Source organism: Mastomys coucha, unplaced genomic scaffold (genome assembly GCF_008632895.1).
Source record: "Mastomys coucha isolate ucsf_1 unplaced genomic scaffold, UCSF_Mcou_1 pScaffold4, whole genome shotgun sequence".
In the NCBI taxonomy this organism is placed as follows: Eukaryota; Metazoa; Chordata; class Mammalia; order Rodentia; family Muridae; genus Mastomys; species Mastomys coucha.
In genome coordinates this window covers 4,898,608-4,915,302 of record NW_022196910.1, presented here as the reverse complement: position 1 = coordinate 4,915,302, position 16,695 = coordinate 4,898,608, and the positions used below count along the sequence as shown (strand labels likewise).

The window sequence follows — 16,695 nt, the reverse complement described above, 5'->3', positions numbered from 1 at the left end:
CTCTACTATACACATGCTGCCAGAACAATCAAACCCCTCCATGTGCAGTCCTTGGTTGGTGGTTGAGAGCTTGGGAGCTCTGAGGGTACTAGTTAGTTCACATTCTAATGCTGGCACCGTCCGGCCTCAACACTGTTGCGACAGGCTCTTGGTATTTTCTCCCAGCTAGCAGCAACATCTCACTCACATGCAATGCTTTACACATCCCCACAATCATTCATCTTGCTAGCGCCTACTATCTGGTAAGTAATGCATGACTCTTAAGGGCTTTAATATCCAATCAGGTTTATATAATAAGATCACAATTTACAAGATGTCAGTACAATAATTTCAGAACCAAATAATAAAGACAATATTTTAACCCAATTAATCTATTTTGTAAAAACCTTAGCCTGTTTCTAGCCACTCCGGATCTGACTCGTCCTCATTGTCTGCCTCCATGATGAAGATCCTTCTCCTCCTCCTCTCTGACCTTTTTCTTCTTCACACACTAGATCCACCTCTCTATTCCTGTCCAATCACAGGCCTGTCACTACCCTAATGTGATTGGACAGAGAAAATGTTGCAACACTGGTATTAATTGGTCTTGCTGTCTGACTGGAACTTTTACCTCCTGTGGGCCTGAAAGCCTGTGTCAGCACTCCAGACAAGGCCAGCTCTCTCCTGGGCAGGGTTTGGCTGTGGGACAGCCTTAGTTCCGGAGTACAGAGCTGGGGATAAGCATGGGGATTGGACTTGGAGGAATGGAGGGAAAGGTGAAGGTCTGCATTCATTTAGCCTTCCTGCTTTTCTGGCTGGAGTGGCCCACTGGTTAACAGAGACTGTCTTTTGGATTTGGGGGCTGGACTAAAGCAACGAGTGGGGCCAAGGAAGTTTGAGAGGAGATCTGTGTGATTCCTTGGAGAAGGAGACAGAGAGGAAGGGGAAGCTGCAGGGCTTGGCATGAGAGGGCAGAGGATTGGATTTGGAAGACCAGAGAGAGAAATGAAGATACGCAGTTAGCCTACCTGCTTCCCTAGCTGGAGTGGCCAGTGGGTTTCCAGGAAAGCCTGCTGGGCTTGGTTGCTGGGACAAAACAATGAGTTGGAGGAAGGCACTTTGGAGAGGAAGATCTGTGTGGTACACTGGGGTGGTGGGGGAGGAGAGGCTGCGTTAGGTGGTCTGCTGCATACCTGGGCATGAGGAGGATCAGAGGAGAGGTGAAGGTATGGATTAGTCGTCTTCCTTTCCTCCATTGGAGTGCCCAGTGGGTTCCCAGGAAATGCCTGTTGGGGCTGGCGACTGGAACAAAGCAATCAAAGGGAGGGAAGTTTGTGTATAATCACTGGAGATGGGCTCAGGGGAAAGAAGGCAGGCCACAGCAGGTGGTCTGCTGCCGAGCTGGGGATGGACTGGCTTTGGATTTGGAAGAGCAGAGGGAGAGGTAAAGGTCTTCAGTTAGCCCCCCTGCCTCCCTCCCTGGCTAGAGTCCTTAGTCTTGACTGCATCTCAAAGGTTCTGCCAAGGGTTGTGTTCATTTTCGTGTCTGGTTATTGTGAGGTGCTTTAGCTTTTGCTTGTGTGGAATAGTCATTCTAGTTCACTCTGTTTTTAAAAAATACCTTTCATGAATTTAGCCATTTCAGTGGGTAGTTCATTCTTTCAGAGTTTAAAATACACCGTTTCATACTTTTCTGGCCTTTGGGGTTACTGGTGAAAGATGTAATATTACTGTGATATATGTGCTATGTAGGTGAGGTTAGCACATTTTTTAATTAAATAATTACATTTATTAATTTTTTGTGTGTAGATGTATACCATGTCATGACTGAGACCTCAAGAAAAGATTACTCACTAATAAATTGCTTACATAAATAAAACAAATTTATCCATATGTGTATAAGATCCTTGAGGCGAATCAGCGGCCAGGCCCCCACCCTTAAGGACCTGCAACCGCCAGACTCTACCTACAGAACTCTGGGTCTAACACACCTGACCCCTCCAGATGCAGGCAGCCAACCAAGCTCTGGATTGAAATCCCACCAATCCCCACCCTGGAAATATCTTCCTATAAAGCTCCAATCCCCCACCCCCCCAAGAAAAGCTATATAAACCCTGTCTTCTCTTCAGCCCTCTGCTGCTTCTTACCCGAGCAGAGGCAGCCATGCTCCTGGATTTTCCTCTCCTAATAAATCTCTTTGTGTGAGGTTTGTTGTACCTTATGACTTTGTGGTGTTTCTTGCCTCCAGACTGCCAGGAAGCCTCTCCCCTTGGAGATGTAACATTTGCTTTAGGGAAACCCCAATGCCAAGCGTCCTCCCCCAACCCTAGCCCCGCAGAGCTATAACATCTTCACTGGGGAAGCCTTTCCCCTCAGAATTAGGATTTCTAATTATTTGAGTGTCCAGGAAGTTCAAGAAGCTTACAATATTGTTTCATTTTGGCTTTTGGTTTTTAAGACAAGGTTTCTCTGCGTGGCCTTGACAGTCCTGTTGGGTTCAGGAAGAAGTCTAGAAACCTTGCTTCAGAAACTAAGAAGCTTAAAATGAAAGCTTTATTCTGGGTGTTCTGGGAGGTAGCCAGCTAGGAATTTGAACCGAGTCAGGGAAGGGAAAGAACAGGAGCATTTATAAAGGCACAGAACACAGGTTGGGGGGGTATATAAGTCTCGACCAATCACAGGTTGGGGGGGGTATAGTCTCGACCAATCGCAGGTAATGTACAAGGATATTTCCATTGTAGTTTTTGCCCTTGTTCAGAGCCAGCCTATCCGAGCGCATTGACATTTGTGGTTTGGGTTTATCTGGGCCACCTAGGCCTGGGAACATGAACTTAGTTTGATTCTAGGAGCAAGATGAATAAGCTGTCTAGAGATGGCTGGATTCAAACATCTGTTTCCTTAGAGTAACACAATGTACATATGCCAATCTAAAACTTGATAATAAATACGAAAAAGAAGTCAGCATAACTCTCCAAAAGTTCACAACTTTTTTTTTTTTAATGTTTTTTTTCGAGAAGGTTTTCTCTGTGTAGCCTTGGCTGTCCTGGAACTCACTCTGTAGACCAGGCTGGCCTCAAACTCAGAAATCCGCCTGCCTCTGCCTCCCAAGTGCTGGGATTAAAGGCGTGCGCCACCACCGCCTGGCAGTTCACAACTCTTAACTAACTGAATCCAAGCATATTGTTGTACTCCCATTCCGAGGAAACCCCAAATCAGACTCGGATCGCTAACCTTTTCACCACACTGGACAGAACTGTGGCCCGGAGCCTAGAAGGCTTGGCACTTATATACAGCATAGTTTGAGATTCTTTGGATTTTTAGGGTGATTGGGGAGGTGACAAGGCAAGTCATTTTTCAGACATGATACTTGTTTGTTCAGGTGGCAGGTTGGAATCCCACGGCTGGGAGGGTAATTCTTCTGACCTAAGGAGTAATTTTATGGTGCGTATCAGGAATTAATGTGTGTTGTATGGCTGGCTTTTGCTATCTGTAACCTTATTACCTCCCTTTCATGATCGAAACGTGAGACCTAAATCTACCCAAGGATGTTTGGCTTTTGGGTTTTTCTTCCAAGGACAAGCACCAGCTGCAGCTGGAAGTGCTTAGCCTTTTATCAGTGAGAATGCCAGCCTCGGTGATACAGAAGCTAGGGAGTGGCCATTTGTCTACTCAAGCTAGCATCTGGTGTTTTCGTTAAGGGGTACCTTCATGGAAGCGGGTTCAGCAGTATTCCAATGCCAGACTGAGTCCTCTCTGAACGACCAGGGAGGGAGAGGAAGCCTCGATCTCACTGCAGGGGAAAGTAGAACTTCTTCGAGAAATCGAGAAAGCGCGGGGGCAAGTTGTCTGCACACCCCACCGCTCTTGCTTCCGGAGAGAACATAGGGTGAGAGAAAGAGAACTTCTCTACGAGAAAACACAGAGACAAGCCACCTGTGCACGTCAATATCAAATTGGATAAAATCTTGGAGAAACAATTAGGATGTCTAATTATTTGAGTGTCAAGGAAGTTCAAGGAACTTATAATTTTGTTTTTTGAGACAGGGTTTCTCTGTGTAGCCTTATAAAATAAGGAATATGGAAGGGAGAGAGGGAGGAAGGAAGGAAAAGAAATTAGATACATGATGATTGAGACTTCTTTGGTAAGAATAAGAGAACAAGCTGGGTGATGGTGGTGCATGCCCTTAATCCCAGCACATGGGAGGCAGAGGTAGGTGGATTTCTGAGTTTGAGGACAGCCAGGGCTACACAGAGAAACCCTGTCTTGAAAAACCAAAAAAAAAAAAAAAAAAAAAAAAAAAGAAGATTAAGAGACCAAACTAAAAAATTCTTGGCATGTAAGTGGGTATAAATGTGTTTTCTGAAGGAGCACCAGACTTTTCAGTCCAGGTCTATAGAATGTATGTATCAAAATTTCATAATGAAACACACAGTTTCCTGCAGTTTCTATGCTCTAAAAAAAAAAAAAAATCATACTTCAAAGATTTATTAATAACTAATTTGCTAAGAATTCCAAAATTAATGACCAGTGGTATTAATTTGTGTATTTCTGGAGTAACTACTAGGGAAGATGAGGGAGAAAAGTGGTGAAATGTGACACTTTTTGTAAATTTTTGTAACATTTTTGATAAGGGTTCAACCTCCCTTTTAGTCTATTACCCAGCAGAGGTGGGAGAAGAGGAAGGTTATTAGGATGTGGGGGAAGTGGACCTGTTTAGTAATAGTTCTTTGGGGGCAGCTCCATCTTTTCCTTTAGTAGCTTAGTCCTGTAGCAAACACTAATTATGACTTAGTAGCTGTAGACCAGTTCTAGGCAGGCAGATACCACATTTACCTTCTGAGGCATTTTGCCCCTGCATGTGACTTTGTACTCTAATTTGCATTTAGAAAAAAAATGTTACATTTACTGAATATGTGTGTGTGTGTATATGTGTGCACACACACAGAGTGATATATCAAGGAGTGCTGAAGACATTCTGAGAAATTTGTTATCCTTGTGTCATTGTCTATTGACATTCTTCAATAAAACTTATAATATTCATATACTAGAATAGAAATTTTCCCTGATGAATCTTCTTTAGAATTAAATGAAAGTTGGTCTGAAGACTGACTCTGACCCATACAGCTCTTTAAGAACCTAGTGCACACCATTCTTGAAGATGTCTTCAGTAAAACTATAAGTGGGTTTTGGTTTTTCATTGGTTTGATTATTTGTATGTTTATATATTCATGTGCGTTGGTATGTTTGGTAGCTACAAACACACACATATGCATATATATATATATATATATATATATATATGACGCATACATACTCATATGGAATCTGTTATTTCAGAAGGATTTTGAACTTTCTATTTGTAAGAGTTTTCTCCTCTATTATGACCTTGTATTCTTATTATGGTATTGGCCTCATAGAATGAAAGTTGTTTTGCTTAATTATACAACCCAGGACCACTTACCCAGAAGTGCTAATGCCTTCAATGGATTGGGCCCATATAATGCATGGCTATGCTATCATCCATCTGGAACACAGAGAGTGGGGGTCAGGGACAGCCTTCAGAAGTTGGTTCTCTTCTTTCAGTGATACAACTGAGGTTGCCAATTTGGCAGCAAGCTTTCTCATCTGGCCTTAGTGTAAAACACTTTGACAGCAGATGTTTCATGTTATCCATCATACCAGTGACGAGACTGTTTATATTATTTTATTTTATGAGAATTGTATGCATAATAAAGTAAAGATCTTAGCTGCCTTCCATTTTCCACCTCTAACTTCCTGAATGTCCTTCCTAACATGCCCCTCTCCCAAACTGCATATCTTTTTTTTCCTTCCTTATAAGCCATTAAGCTCATTTAATACAGCCCATATGTGCACTGGTATGGTAGCATCCACTGGAGCACAGGAAACTACCAGTGACCACACCCTAAGAGAAGAGTGCTTCTCCATCTTCCAGCAGCTACCCACTGCCAGCAGCTCTCTTTCTCTCTTTCTTTCTCCCTTTCTTCCTTTCTTCTTTTTTGTCAAGGTTTTACTATATAGCTCTGAGGGTCCTGGAATTTGCTATATAAGTAAGGCTGGCCTTGAATTCACAGAGATCCACGTCTGTCTCTTGAGTACGGGATTAAAGGCATGCACCACTATGCCTGGCACATTCTCAGTCTTGATAAGAAAGAGTTCATCCAGATTTCCATTGGCTTTTGATCAGAGAAAATCTCTTAGCATGTCAGAAATAGGCAAAAAGTTGGAAAGATATTAGGAGTACTTAAAATACTATATTGTTATAAAACATTGCATGGCGGTGATTCCCCCTTTACCCTTAAGTTGGTTGTTTCTATTCCAATGAGTGTCCTCAGTCTTCATGATTAACTATTATTGACAAATAGACATTTCTACTAACTCTACAGGCTCCCTAGAGCCGGTGTCTACTCTAAAGGATTCCAAATTGATAAAGATGCAGTATACAGAGAGTACTGAGGCTAACATCACAAGAGATAGTCATGTTCTGGTGTTCCATATTAGCATTAGAATTGTGTAACAGTATGAGAGTTAGAATGAATAGTAAATGACTATTTACTATTTATAAATACTAAAAGTAATGCTAACAATGATGTATAGGGAATATATGAAGAACAAATCATGAAGTGAAGGAATCATGTCACACTATGTTTCCAGTGTTTTTCCACCATTAGTCTTGTAAATGTATGTGGATTATTTTAGGAACCAGTGACCTTTGAGGATGTGGCTGTGAACTTCACCTTAGGAGAGTGGGCTTTGTTGGATTCTTATCAAAAGGAGCTCTACAGAGATGTGATGAAGGAAACCTTTAGCAACCTGATCTCCATAGGTAAAAAAATACAGCATGATAACTTTCCCTTGTTCATTCAGAAAAATAACTGTTTCTTGTTCATCTGTGTACTTGCATAATTTGAAATACTGAAAGATATTGGTGAATATTGTATGCCTTGTTACATTGTACCACGGGGTGTAGGGAGGAACTAGAATGTAATGATTTTTAATGTAATGTTGAATAATACTTTTTTGGGGTTTACCTTTCAGGGAAAACTGAGGAAGACAGTACTGAAGATTACCAAAATATTAGGAGAAATCTGAGGTAATGTATGCTCAAAGAAAAGGAATTTACATCAAATACTTGAAAGTAATAGGAAATCTGAGACCCAAGTAAATAATCCAAATTTACAGCTAAATGTGAACTGCATTAAACATTACTATTCAGAATTGGGGGATCCCAACTCTAATGGAATGTTGCACAATGTCCTTTACACCATATGATACATTTTCCAATTCTCTCATTATACAGAAACTTTCCTTTATTTAATATAATATTTAATATATTCTTAGACTTTGAATATAAAACATATCTGGGAAATATTATGACACACCTTCATGAAATTACATTAAAAATATTTAGCTATGTCAACTCCATAAAGCCTGATAATTTTGCATAATGAACATTCAATTTTGGTAACTTGGTAAAGACCATGTTTGCCAAATACAAGCTAGCCATGAAATAAGGATAAGTAAAGAACAAAGCATGAAATGAGCAAATTAAACCCCTGTGTATCTGCAGTGTTTTTCACCATTCTTTTTGTAATGTATGTGTGGATTATTTTAGGAGATGGCAATATTAGAGAAACTAAGAAGATTGTATGATGCTCTCAGGCCTATAGCTCACTGTTCAGTCCCTTCAGGTTTATAAATTGTGGTAGTAAAGTCAATACCTTTTTTTCCCTTAGTATGAGGTCTTTCTGTGCTGCTAGGTTGACCTCAAACTTGCAGTTCCTCAACCTTTACCCTCTAAGTATTGCAATAACAAGTGTGGCACAGTGCCAAGCCTCCAACTTCTCTGGGTTAGCCATAAGACTACAGTAGAATTCTTTTTTTTTTTTTTCAGCACTCTCGTGGTTGAAGGATTCTATGAATTTGAACGTGGTATTCAGTATAAAGAAACGCACCAACAGATTCAAGAGCATATTGTTAATAAGTACATGCCTCCTGGAATAGTAGTATATGAAAACAGTGCAAGTAAAAATGATGTTATTGGTCTTTCACAGTCAGAAGTGCACCTCGGAGTTCTAACTGTAGAGAAACCATATAAGTATCAGAAATGGGTAGAAAATCCTATTAAGCATAAGAAACGTTGGAAAGATTTTGCATATTCTGACTCTTTTCTTACCTATGAGAATCCTTCCAAAGAGAAACCATATGGAAATAAACAATCTAATGACCCCTGCAGGAGTCTCACTTCTGATCAAGATTATGAGACAACACATACTGAAGATAACCTCCATGAATACAAGCAACTTGAAACAGCTCTCATGACATGTAGCTATGGTCAGTCATATGAAAGAATCCAAACTGGAGAAAAACCATTTGTGTGTAAGCAGTGTGGAGAAGCCTTTGTTAATTCCAGTCACCTTATCAAACATTATAAAATTCATACCAGAGAGAAGACATTTGCATGTAAATATTGTGGGAAAGCTTTCATTCATCCAAGAGCTTGTTATAACCATGAACGAACTCATACTGGAGACAGACCTTATGTATGTAAACAATGTGGGAAAGCATGTATTCATTCTTACCACCTTCTCCAACATGAAAGAAGTCACACCCGAGAAAAACTTTATGCATGTAAGCAGTGTGGGAAAGTATTCGGACGTTCTTCGTACCTTCGCAAACATGAAAGAATTCACACTGGAGAGAAACCTTATTTATGTAAACATTGTGGAAAAGCCTTCAGTGATCCCACAACCCGTAACAATCATGAGAGAACTCACACTGGAGAGAAGCACTATGTTTGTAAGCAGTGTGGGAAAGCCTTCATTCGTTCCTCTCAGCTTCTGATCCATGAAAGAATTCACACTGGAGAGAAACCTTACTCCTGCAAGCACTGTGGGAAAGCCTTCACCTATTCCAGTGCCTGTTACATTCATGAGAGAATTCACACTGGAGAGAAGCCCTATGTTTGTAAGCAGTGTGGAAAAGCATTTACATGTTCCACATACCTTCACAAACATGAAAGAATTCACACTGGAGAGAAACCTTATTCATGTAAGCAATGTGGGAAAGCCTTCATCCAACATAGGGCTTGTTACAATCATGAAAGAATTCACACTGGAGAAAAGCCCTATGTGTGTGTGCAATGTGGGCATGCATTCACTTTTTCGAAATCTCTTCAAATACATGAAAGAAACCACACTGGAGAGAAACCGTATGTATGTAAGCAATGTGGGAAAGCCTTCACATGTTCTACATATCTTCACCAACATGAAAGAACTCACAGTGAAAAGAAATCTAGTGGATAGAACTTATACCAATGTGAATCATTTGACAGTCTTTATATCCAGCTTGCTGTTATTGCAAGATAAGAAGGAAGTATGGAGAGAAACCAAGAGAATATGAGCAACTGTGTAATTTTTACTTACATTGCAAGTATACGTAGGATATAAAACCTGTTGTACCAGGCTTGTTGGTGCATGCCTTTTATTCCCACACTAGGGTAATGGAAGGTTAGAGAATTACAACAACCTTAGGCTACCTGGAGGGTTTGAGCAATGCTTGGGAGATTTAAGAAGTATCATTTCTAACCAAATGAAATTGTCGTTGTACAAAATAAAAGAAAATTATACATTTTAAATAAGAGTCATTACATTTTTTCATGTAGTTCAATATTATATAAGTAAGAAATGTGAAGAAGTGGGCAATTTTTTTGTAAACTATTACTGAAAACCTGAAATACACTAAAAACTGTAATAAATGATTTTATTTTTTGTTCCATTCTTAAGCGTATACTTAAAATAACTGAAAAACTTTTTAAGTATGGTGTGACAAATAAAATAGCTTTGGCATTATTTCGCCTGCCTGTATTCTTCAGTGGCTGGAAAACTGGGACAGGACAAGAACTCAAGTCCACAGTTGAAAACCCCAGGACACACGGTAAGGAGCAACAGTAGCTACTACATAAAGAAACCACTTGAATTTTGGTGATAAAAGCCTGTTTGGTAAATTAATTGAATTTCAATTTAATGGCTGCTGTTTTTTAAAACAGGTAGTGCAATTTCTTTGTTAGAAGACTGTATTAGATTTGTTAAATTCAAATGTATCTATAATCATCCAGTATATTTAATTTTTAGATACATTTTGAGTAATCATGTTTCCTGTAAAGTTCCGAATGTATACTTGTTGTTAGTATTTTTCTGGCTGTTATTTTATGACATGTTCTTTTTTCATAATATTATTTTAAAGTTTCTTTACATTTAGGTGCATACTTGAGAGTAACATTCTTACATAGATTTTATATATTTTGTAGTTTTAATGTGTATTTTCTTCCAATAAGTTTTTGACATTTTATTATTTATTTTGTACAAGTATGTTTGTATGTGTGTGTGCCACAACACAGGTATGGAGAACATTCAAGAGTTGCTTCCCCACCAGGCTTCCTTAGCAAGCACCTTTACTCATTGAGCCTTGTCGTCCATCAGCCCCAAATAGGATTTTTGTCCTGTTGGGGTTTCTTTTTTTGGTTTTTGAGACACAGTCTCTCCAGGAACTCACTATGGAGACCATACTGGCCTTGAATTGCAGAGATCTGCCTGCCCATCTGCCTCCCAATTGCTGAAAGTAGAAAAGTGTGTGTGCCACTACACCTGGCTGATCTTTATACATTCTTTTCCTTTTACATTTTTGAGCTGTTTTCTAGTAAGTATATTAAATAGTGTTAACTTTCCCATTGACTCAGAAAGGACCTTCAGTTACCCTTTCATATTCAGCATAGTTTAAAATTGAATTATCTTTTTTATGTTAAAACCCATTGTCACATTCAAGAGTTTGAAACTGATGTGTAACATGTAATTTTTACCTTATGTTTATGTTGTTCAACTTTTATTGCAAGTTTTTCATTGTTCATTAAGACAAGTATACATGCTGATGTAAATAGTTTCCTGGGCTGAGTGGTTGCACACGCCTTTAATCCCAGCACTTGGGAGGCAAAGACAGGTGGATTTCTGAGTTCCAGGCCAGCCTGGTCTACAGAGTGAGTTCCAAGACAGCAAGGGATACACAGAAAAACCCTGTCTCGAAAAACCAAAAGAAAAAAAAAAAGTTTTCTGGTCAAAAATAAGACAGTTTATTCCAATAAAATGTGTGAGTCCTAGTAATCTTTTCTAGTAAGATTAATGTTGGTGTTATTCTTCATTAAATGCAATTTTTTAAACCTGCCTGATACTTGTTTTAAATGAACTATTACATTTTAATGTAGTTTGGTGTTTCTGTTAAAAATACTTTGTGATCGAATATTATTCTATCTTTTGGAATTGGTCTCACCTGGAAGATTGTGACACAAAGGAAGTAGTAATTCATGAGTACAAGTTAATCTTATTTTTAAAAGGTGGTGAATGTGTTTTTATGATTCAGATTATGTTTGAATTTTCAGACAGCTGTCCAGGATGTCACTGTTTTTAATCTATCCTAGTTACTGAAGAGAATTACTTACTTTTCCAACTGCCACTTTGCTGGGCATTCAGACCCAATTGTGTGGGCTTGTTTCCCTGCTGTCAACTCAGAATTTCATTATAATATACTGAACTCTGTTTTCCATTAATTCCAGTGCTTTCTAGATTCCATAAGATTGCATCCTGATAAATCCTGGTAAATGGGGGGGGGGGGGATGAGTGAGATATATATCTAAAACAAAATGGTGAGCACTTAACTCTTGGCCTACAGTGTTACATTGCCTTAGTTACTTAGTATAAAGTTCGTTAAAAACATCAACCCATGTGTATTTTGTAACAGACCATTCATTTGAGCTATGTAGTACTTGCTGCTTTTGTGTGTATGTATGCGTATTACCTCCACACTGCAGCACTCCTGCTGCCCCTAATCATGATACCAGTAAATATAACTTATCACATTGCTATGAGCATAGGCTATGTCCTTCACTCCTGCTCTTTTGCTTTCCCATTGTCATGTTATTTTAAAAATTTGTTTATATCATAAGGCAGGTAAGTCAGTTATGCCAATGAAAATACATGACTGCAGTCAGCTCATGTCCTTTATTATTGTAAGACAAGGTATATGTATATATGAAGTTTCTAGTACATTCCTAGTAATGAACAGAAACAGTACCATTATTTCAAACAAGTTTATGATTCTCAGAAAATATATTAGACTACTTTCATATGTCAGCATGGTAGATTAGGAACTTTCAGAATTAAGCATGCAATATAGAGGGATTCCTTGTTCTTTACACTGTAGGGAAAAGCTTATTGTTGCAAAGTCTGGTGTTGATACTTTGGTGAAAAAATGAAGTAGTATGCAAACAGTGAACAAATATTTATGGCATGGGAATAAAGCTAGTTAGAACTCAGTTTTAGTGGGCAGTGATGGCACATGCTTTGAATCTCAGCACTGAGGAGGCAGAGGCAGGAGGATCTCTTGAGTTCAAGACCAGCCTAGTTTACAAGGTTTCAGGACAGTCAAACTGTTACAGAGAAACTCTGTCTCAAAAAACCAAACAAATAAATAAAAATAGGCCAGGTGGTGGTAGCAGATGCCTTTAATCCCAGTACTCAGGAGGCAGAGGCAGGCAGATCTCTGACCTTGGTCTACAGAGTGAGTTTCAAGACGCCAGGGGTACACCCTATCTCAAAAAAGACAACAACAATAAAAACAAAAAAGGTTTCAAACACTTATCAAACTTTTTTTCACCTTGGCTTTGATCCCACCACTCCTAAAACAACAAAAAACAATGATCAAAATAAAGGTTCTTAATGAAATTAAACTTTGTAAATAGGATTTACTCACAGGAAACCTGTACTTCTTTTCTTTCATCAAATAAATTCTTCTTTGTTCTTCTTTAAAATGCCACAGATGTTTTAAAAGGTAGCTGAGTACCTTGTCTCATTTCATTTCTGTTGGTCTCTATTTTCTAGGCCTTTGGAAACCTATTGTATGTATAATAAACTGGGCAACAGAATTACATAAAACAATATGTCTGTAAATGTTAAATACCACAATAGAAAGTAATTCTAATATTTGACAGTTGGTATGAAGAGGAAATAAATAACTTTTATATATTTACTGAGTATTTGGAGCTCTTTGCCTCGAATTCTATTCATTTTATTAGCTCCTTTAAGGGTTCTTTGAATTCTTAGTATTTATTTGCTCTGTGTGTGTGTGTGTGTGTGTGTGTGTGTGCGCGCGCGCGTGCGCGCGCATGTGTACATGTGTGTATCTTGTGTGTGGTGGGGTGGGAGAGTTAGTTCATTTGCACCACATGCATGCAGCAGTCCACAGAAGGCAGCATAGGAGACCCTGGAACTTGAGTTGCAGGTAGTTAACCATATATACTAAGATTTGAACCTTAGTCCTCTGCAAGTGTTCCTAACCCTTGACCTGTTTCTCCAGCCTAGTATTTAGTTTTTGTTGTTATTGTTGTTTACATGTGGATGTAATTGTTTGCATACATATTACTCCTCTGTTGGCTATACATACCGATCCTCTATCAACAAAGATTTTCTTCTGTAGGCTTTCCATTAAACTTTTCCTTTTCCTGTACTGTAACTTTTTATCAAAATTCTGTATGTTAACACCTGGCATCATTTCCCAAGTACCTGGGGGTGAGGAATGTTTGCATATATGTGTGCAAGATTTAACAGAAAAGAAACATGTTACTTTCTACATTTCCAGGTTGTGAAAGATTTGCCAAGCTTATCTGGGGCATAGTTCTGAGCTGAATTAGTAGACAAAATGCAAAATACTGTCATCCGTCCAGGCCAAAATGGGACAGGCTAGACTCCTCCTAGGCCCCTCCAACTCCTAGGCCCCTCCAACACCTAGGCTAGAATATTTAGAGTCTCTCTTCTGAATTTTTTTAAGAATGTATTTGCCTGTACCTACTTTGAACTGTTTTCCTTCTGTTTCTTGTAACAGTTTTCGAGTCAGATCTTATATTAATTTTTTAAAGCAAGGTAAGAGTTCCTATCTTTTACCTGTAGATATCTAGTTAAGTAGTACTAGTCTGTGGGATAGAAATCATTTCTCCACCATTTATTTGTGGCATCTGTCAAAATTAGGTTGCTGCTGCCATATGGATTTACATCTGAGTCCTCTGTTCTGTTCCATTGATGTGCACATCTGCATTTGTTCGGGTACGCTGCTATTTGCTCAAAGTGTCTTTAATTTTCTATGCTTCTCTTGATTTCATATAACTTTCAGATTTTTTTTTTATTTCTGTGAAGAACTTAGAATTTTGATATCGATTGCATAGAACCTGTAGATTGCAATGGACTTACATTTTTACAACACCAATTCTGCCAACCCATAAACATGAGATGTCTGACATCTTGAAGTGTTCTCTTTATTTTTTTTTTTTAATCTTTAAAATTTTCAACTTTACTTCGTTAGGATTATTCCAGCGGGTTTTTTGTTTGTTTGTTTGTTTTTTGTTGTTTTGGGGGGGGGGGTTGATGTTTTTTGGTTGGTTGGTTGGTTTGGTTTGGTTTTTGTTTGTTTGTTGTTGTTGTTGTTGTTGTTGTTGCTTTTTAAGAGACAAGATTTCTCTTTGTAGACCAGGCTGGTCTGGAACTCATAGAGATCTGCCTGCTTCTGCCTCCCCAGTGCTGGGATTAAAGGTACCACTACTGCTGAGCTTTCATGCTGAGCTTTTGTGCCTGGTGCATATGGAGTTCAGAAGATAGCATCAGATCCCCTGGGACATGTGGGTTCTGGGAACCAAATTCAGGTTCTCTGGATTTTTTAATAATGATTTGTATTTTTTTAAAGATTTATTTATTTATTTCATGTATATGAGTACACTATAACTGTCTTCTGACAAACCAGAAGAAGACATCAAATTCCGTTACAGGTGAGCCACCAGGTAAGCCACCAAGTGGTTGCTGGGAATTGAACTCAGGACCTCTGGAAGAGCAGTCAGTGTTCTTACCCACTGAGCCATCTCTCTGGCCTCCCTTTCAAAGCTTTATCTACTATGTCTAAAAAGAAATGGATACTTTTTTAAAAGGAGAAATCCTTCACCTGCTGAGCCATCCAGTCAGCCCTGATCTTTACAATTAAGACATTTTAGGTGGATACAAGTTAGCTGAAGTTAGATGGGAGGATGCCATCAAGCAGAATTGGTTACAAGCAACACTACAGTTTTAAATAGAACAGCATAAGCCACTGATATACAAGAGAGCAGCTAAAATACACAAACTCATTTGACAGGAAAGATTCTAAAGTGTATATAGTGCACATGATGAGAAACCCTGGATTGATAGGGCAGCAACATATGGTAGGGCATTTGATATAAAGTGGATACAATGTCACAGTAGTTGATAGCCTGAACCAGTTTTGAAAATTCCCTAGTTCATTATTTTTTTTTTTTCTGGTGAATTCTGCAGCTAGTAAGGCATCCAACTCTGAGAGCTGTAAACATGATCTTTTCACTGTATCACCCTTATATCATCAGGACCAAGAACAAGCTTTTATTAAGTTATCACATAACAACCACAATCGAAGTATTGTGAAAACTTAGTTTTAAAGGAATTATAGGAGAAAAATAATGAAACCACAAGTATGAGTAAAACAAAAAAGAAGTGACACAACCTTAGAACCTCAGTGCTGGGGGAGGTGGAGACAGACCATGGGACTCTGGACAGCCATCCTAGCTTGTTTCAGTAGTTTTGGGCCAGTGAAAGACTGTCAAAACAATAGGGACAGCACCTGAGTACCTAACAAGCAAAGTTGTCCTTGGCTTCCATGTGCATGCACATGTGCACATTTGATATACCTGAGTCATGGGGCTAGAGAAATTGCTTTGCAGTAAGGAGCATTTGCTAAGTTCAATTCCCAACTCCAGCAGATCCAGTGCCCTCTTCAGGATTCTGTGGGCACTCAAAGATAATTGCGCATACCCTCACAAATGCATATAAAAATGATAAATCTTATTTTAAAAAGCTAAGACATAGAAATAAGTTCAAAGGAAAGACAAAGTCACTTGCCTTTAAGGTTGAAAACCAAAAGTAAAGTAAAGTGAAAGGCTGGGATAGATATTGTATTCATTGCAAAGGTGTTAAAATGTAAGAGCACATTAATGTGATTCAGCCACCAGACTAATAGACACCTAGAGTAATTACAAAAAAAATTTTTTAAAAATTCATGGGCCAGTAAGATGGTTTGGTGGGTTAAAGTACCACATAAGCCTGACCTGAACTCTAACCCCAGGATTCATAGTAAAAGAAGTGACTTGAGATGTGTGGTAGTGGCACCTTTAATCTTGCCACTTGGGAGGCTGAGGCAGACAGATCTCTGAGTTTGAGGCCTGCTTGCTCTACAGAGTGAGTTCTAGGACAGCCAGATCTCCACAGAGAAACCCTGTTTTGAAAAAACAAAAAAGATGAAGAGGAGATCTGACTCGAAGCAGTCTTTAACTTCCACCCTCACAGTGGTGTGTATAGTTGCCCACACATATATACACAGTGACTCATTTTCAAAATCAGTAGTCATGAGGGCTTGGGATATGATCTATTGTTCTCTCTTGGTTTATTGATTAATCCTGATTGAGTGGTTAGATTGAAGGTCAACTCCATTTCACAATGAGGTCCTGATAAAATATCTAGAAGCACTGGACATGAAGATCAGTGCAATGGCATTGGGAATTCCTGGAGCACTGGACATGAAGATCAGTGAAATGACATTGG

At 38.9% G+C, this 16,695-nt stretch overlaps 1 protein-coding gene across 2 annotated transcripts in view; it reads left to right on the top strand.

The window, feature by feature from the left end:
* The window catches only part of LOC116075756 (zinc finger protein OZF-like), a 24,940-nt gene extending 13,726 nt beyond the window's left edge, over window positions 1-11,214 (top strand). For both annotated transcript variants that reach the window (XM_031349091.1, XM_031349092.1), the window contains 3 exons: window positions 6,698-6,824; window positions 7,037-7,091; window positions 7,893-11,214. In XM_031349091.1, coding sequence (XP_031204951.1) covers window positions 6,698-6,824; window positions 7,037-7,091; window positions 7,893-9,303 — 1,593 coding nt within the window. In that variant the 3' untranslated portion in view covers window positions 9,304-11,214. The remainder of the gene's footprint in view (window positions 1-6,697; window positions 6,825-7,036; window positions 7,092-7,892) is intronic.
* The last annotated feature ends 5,481 nt before the right edge of the window (window positions 11,215-16,695 follow it).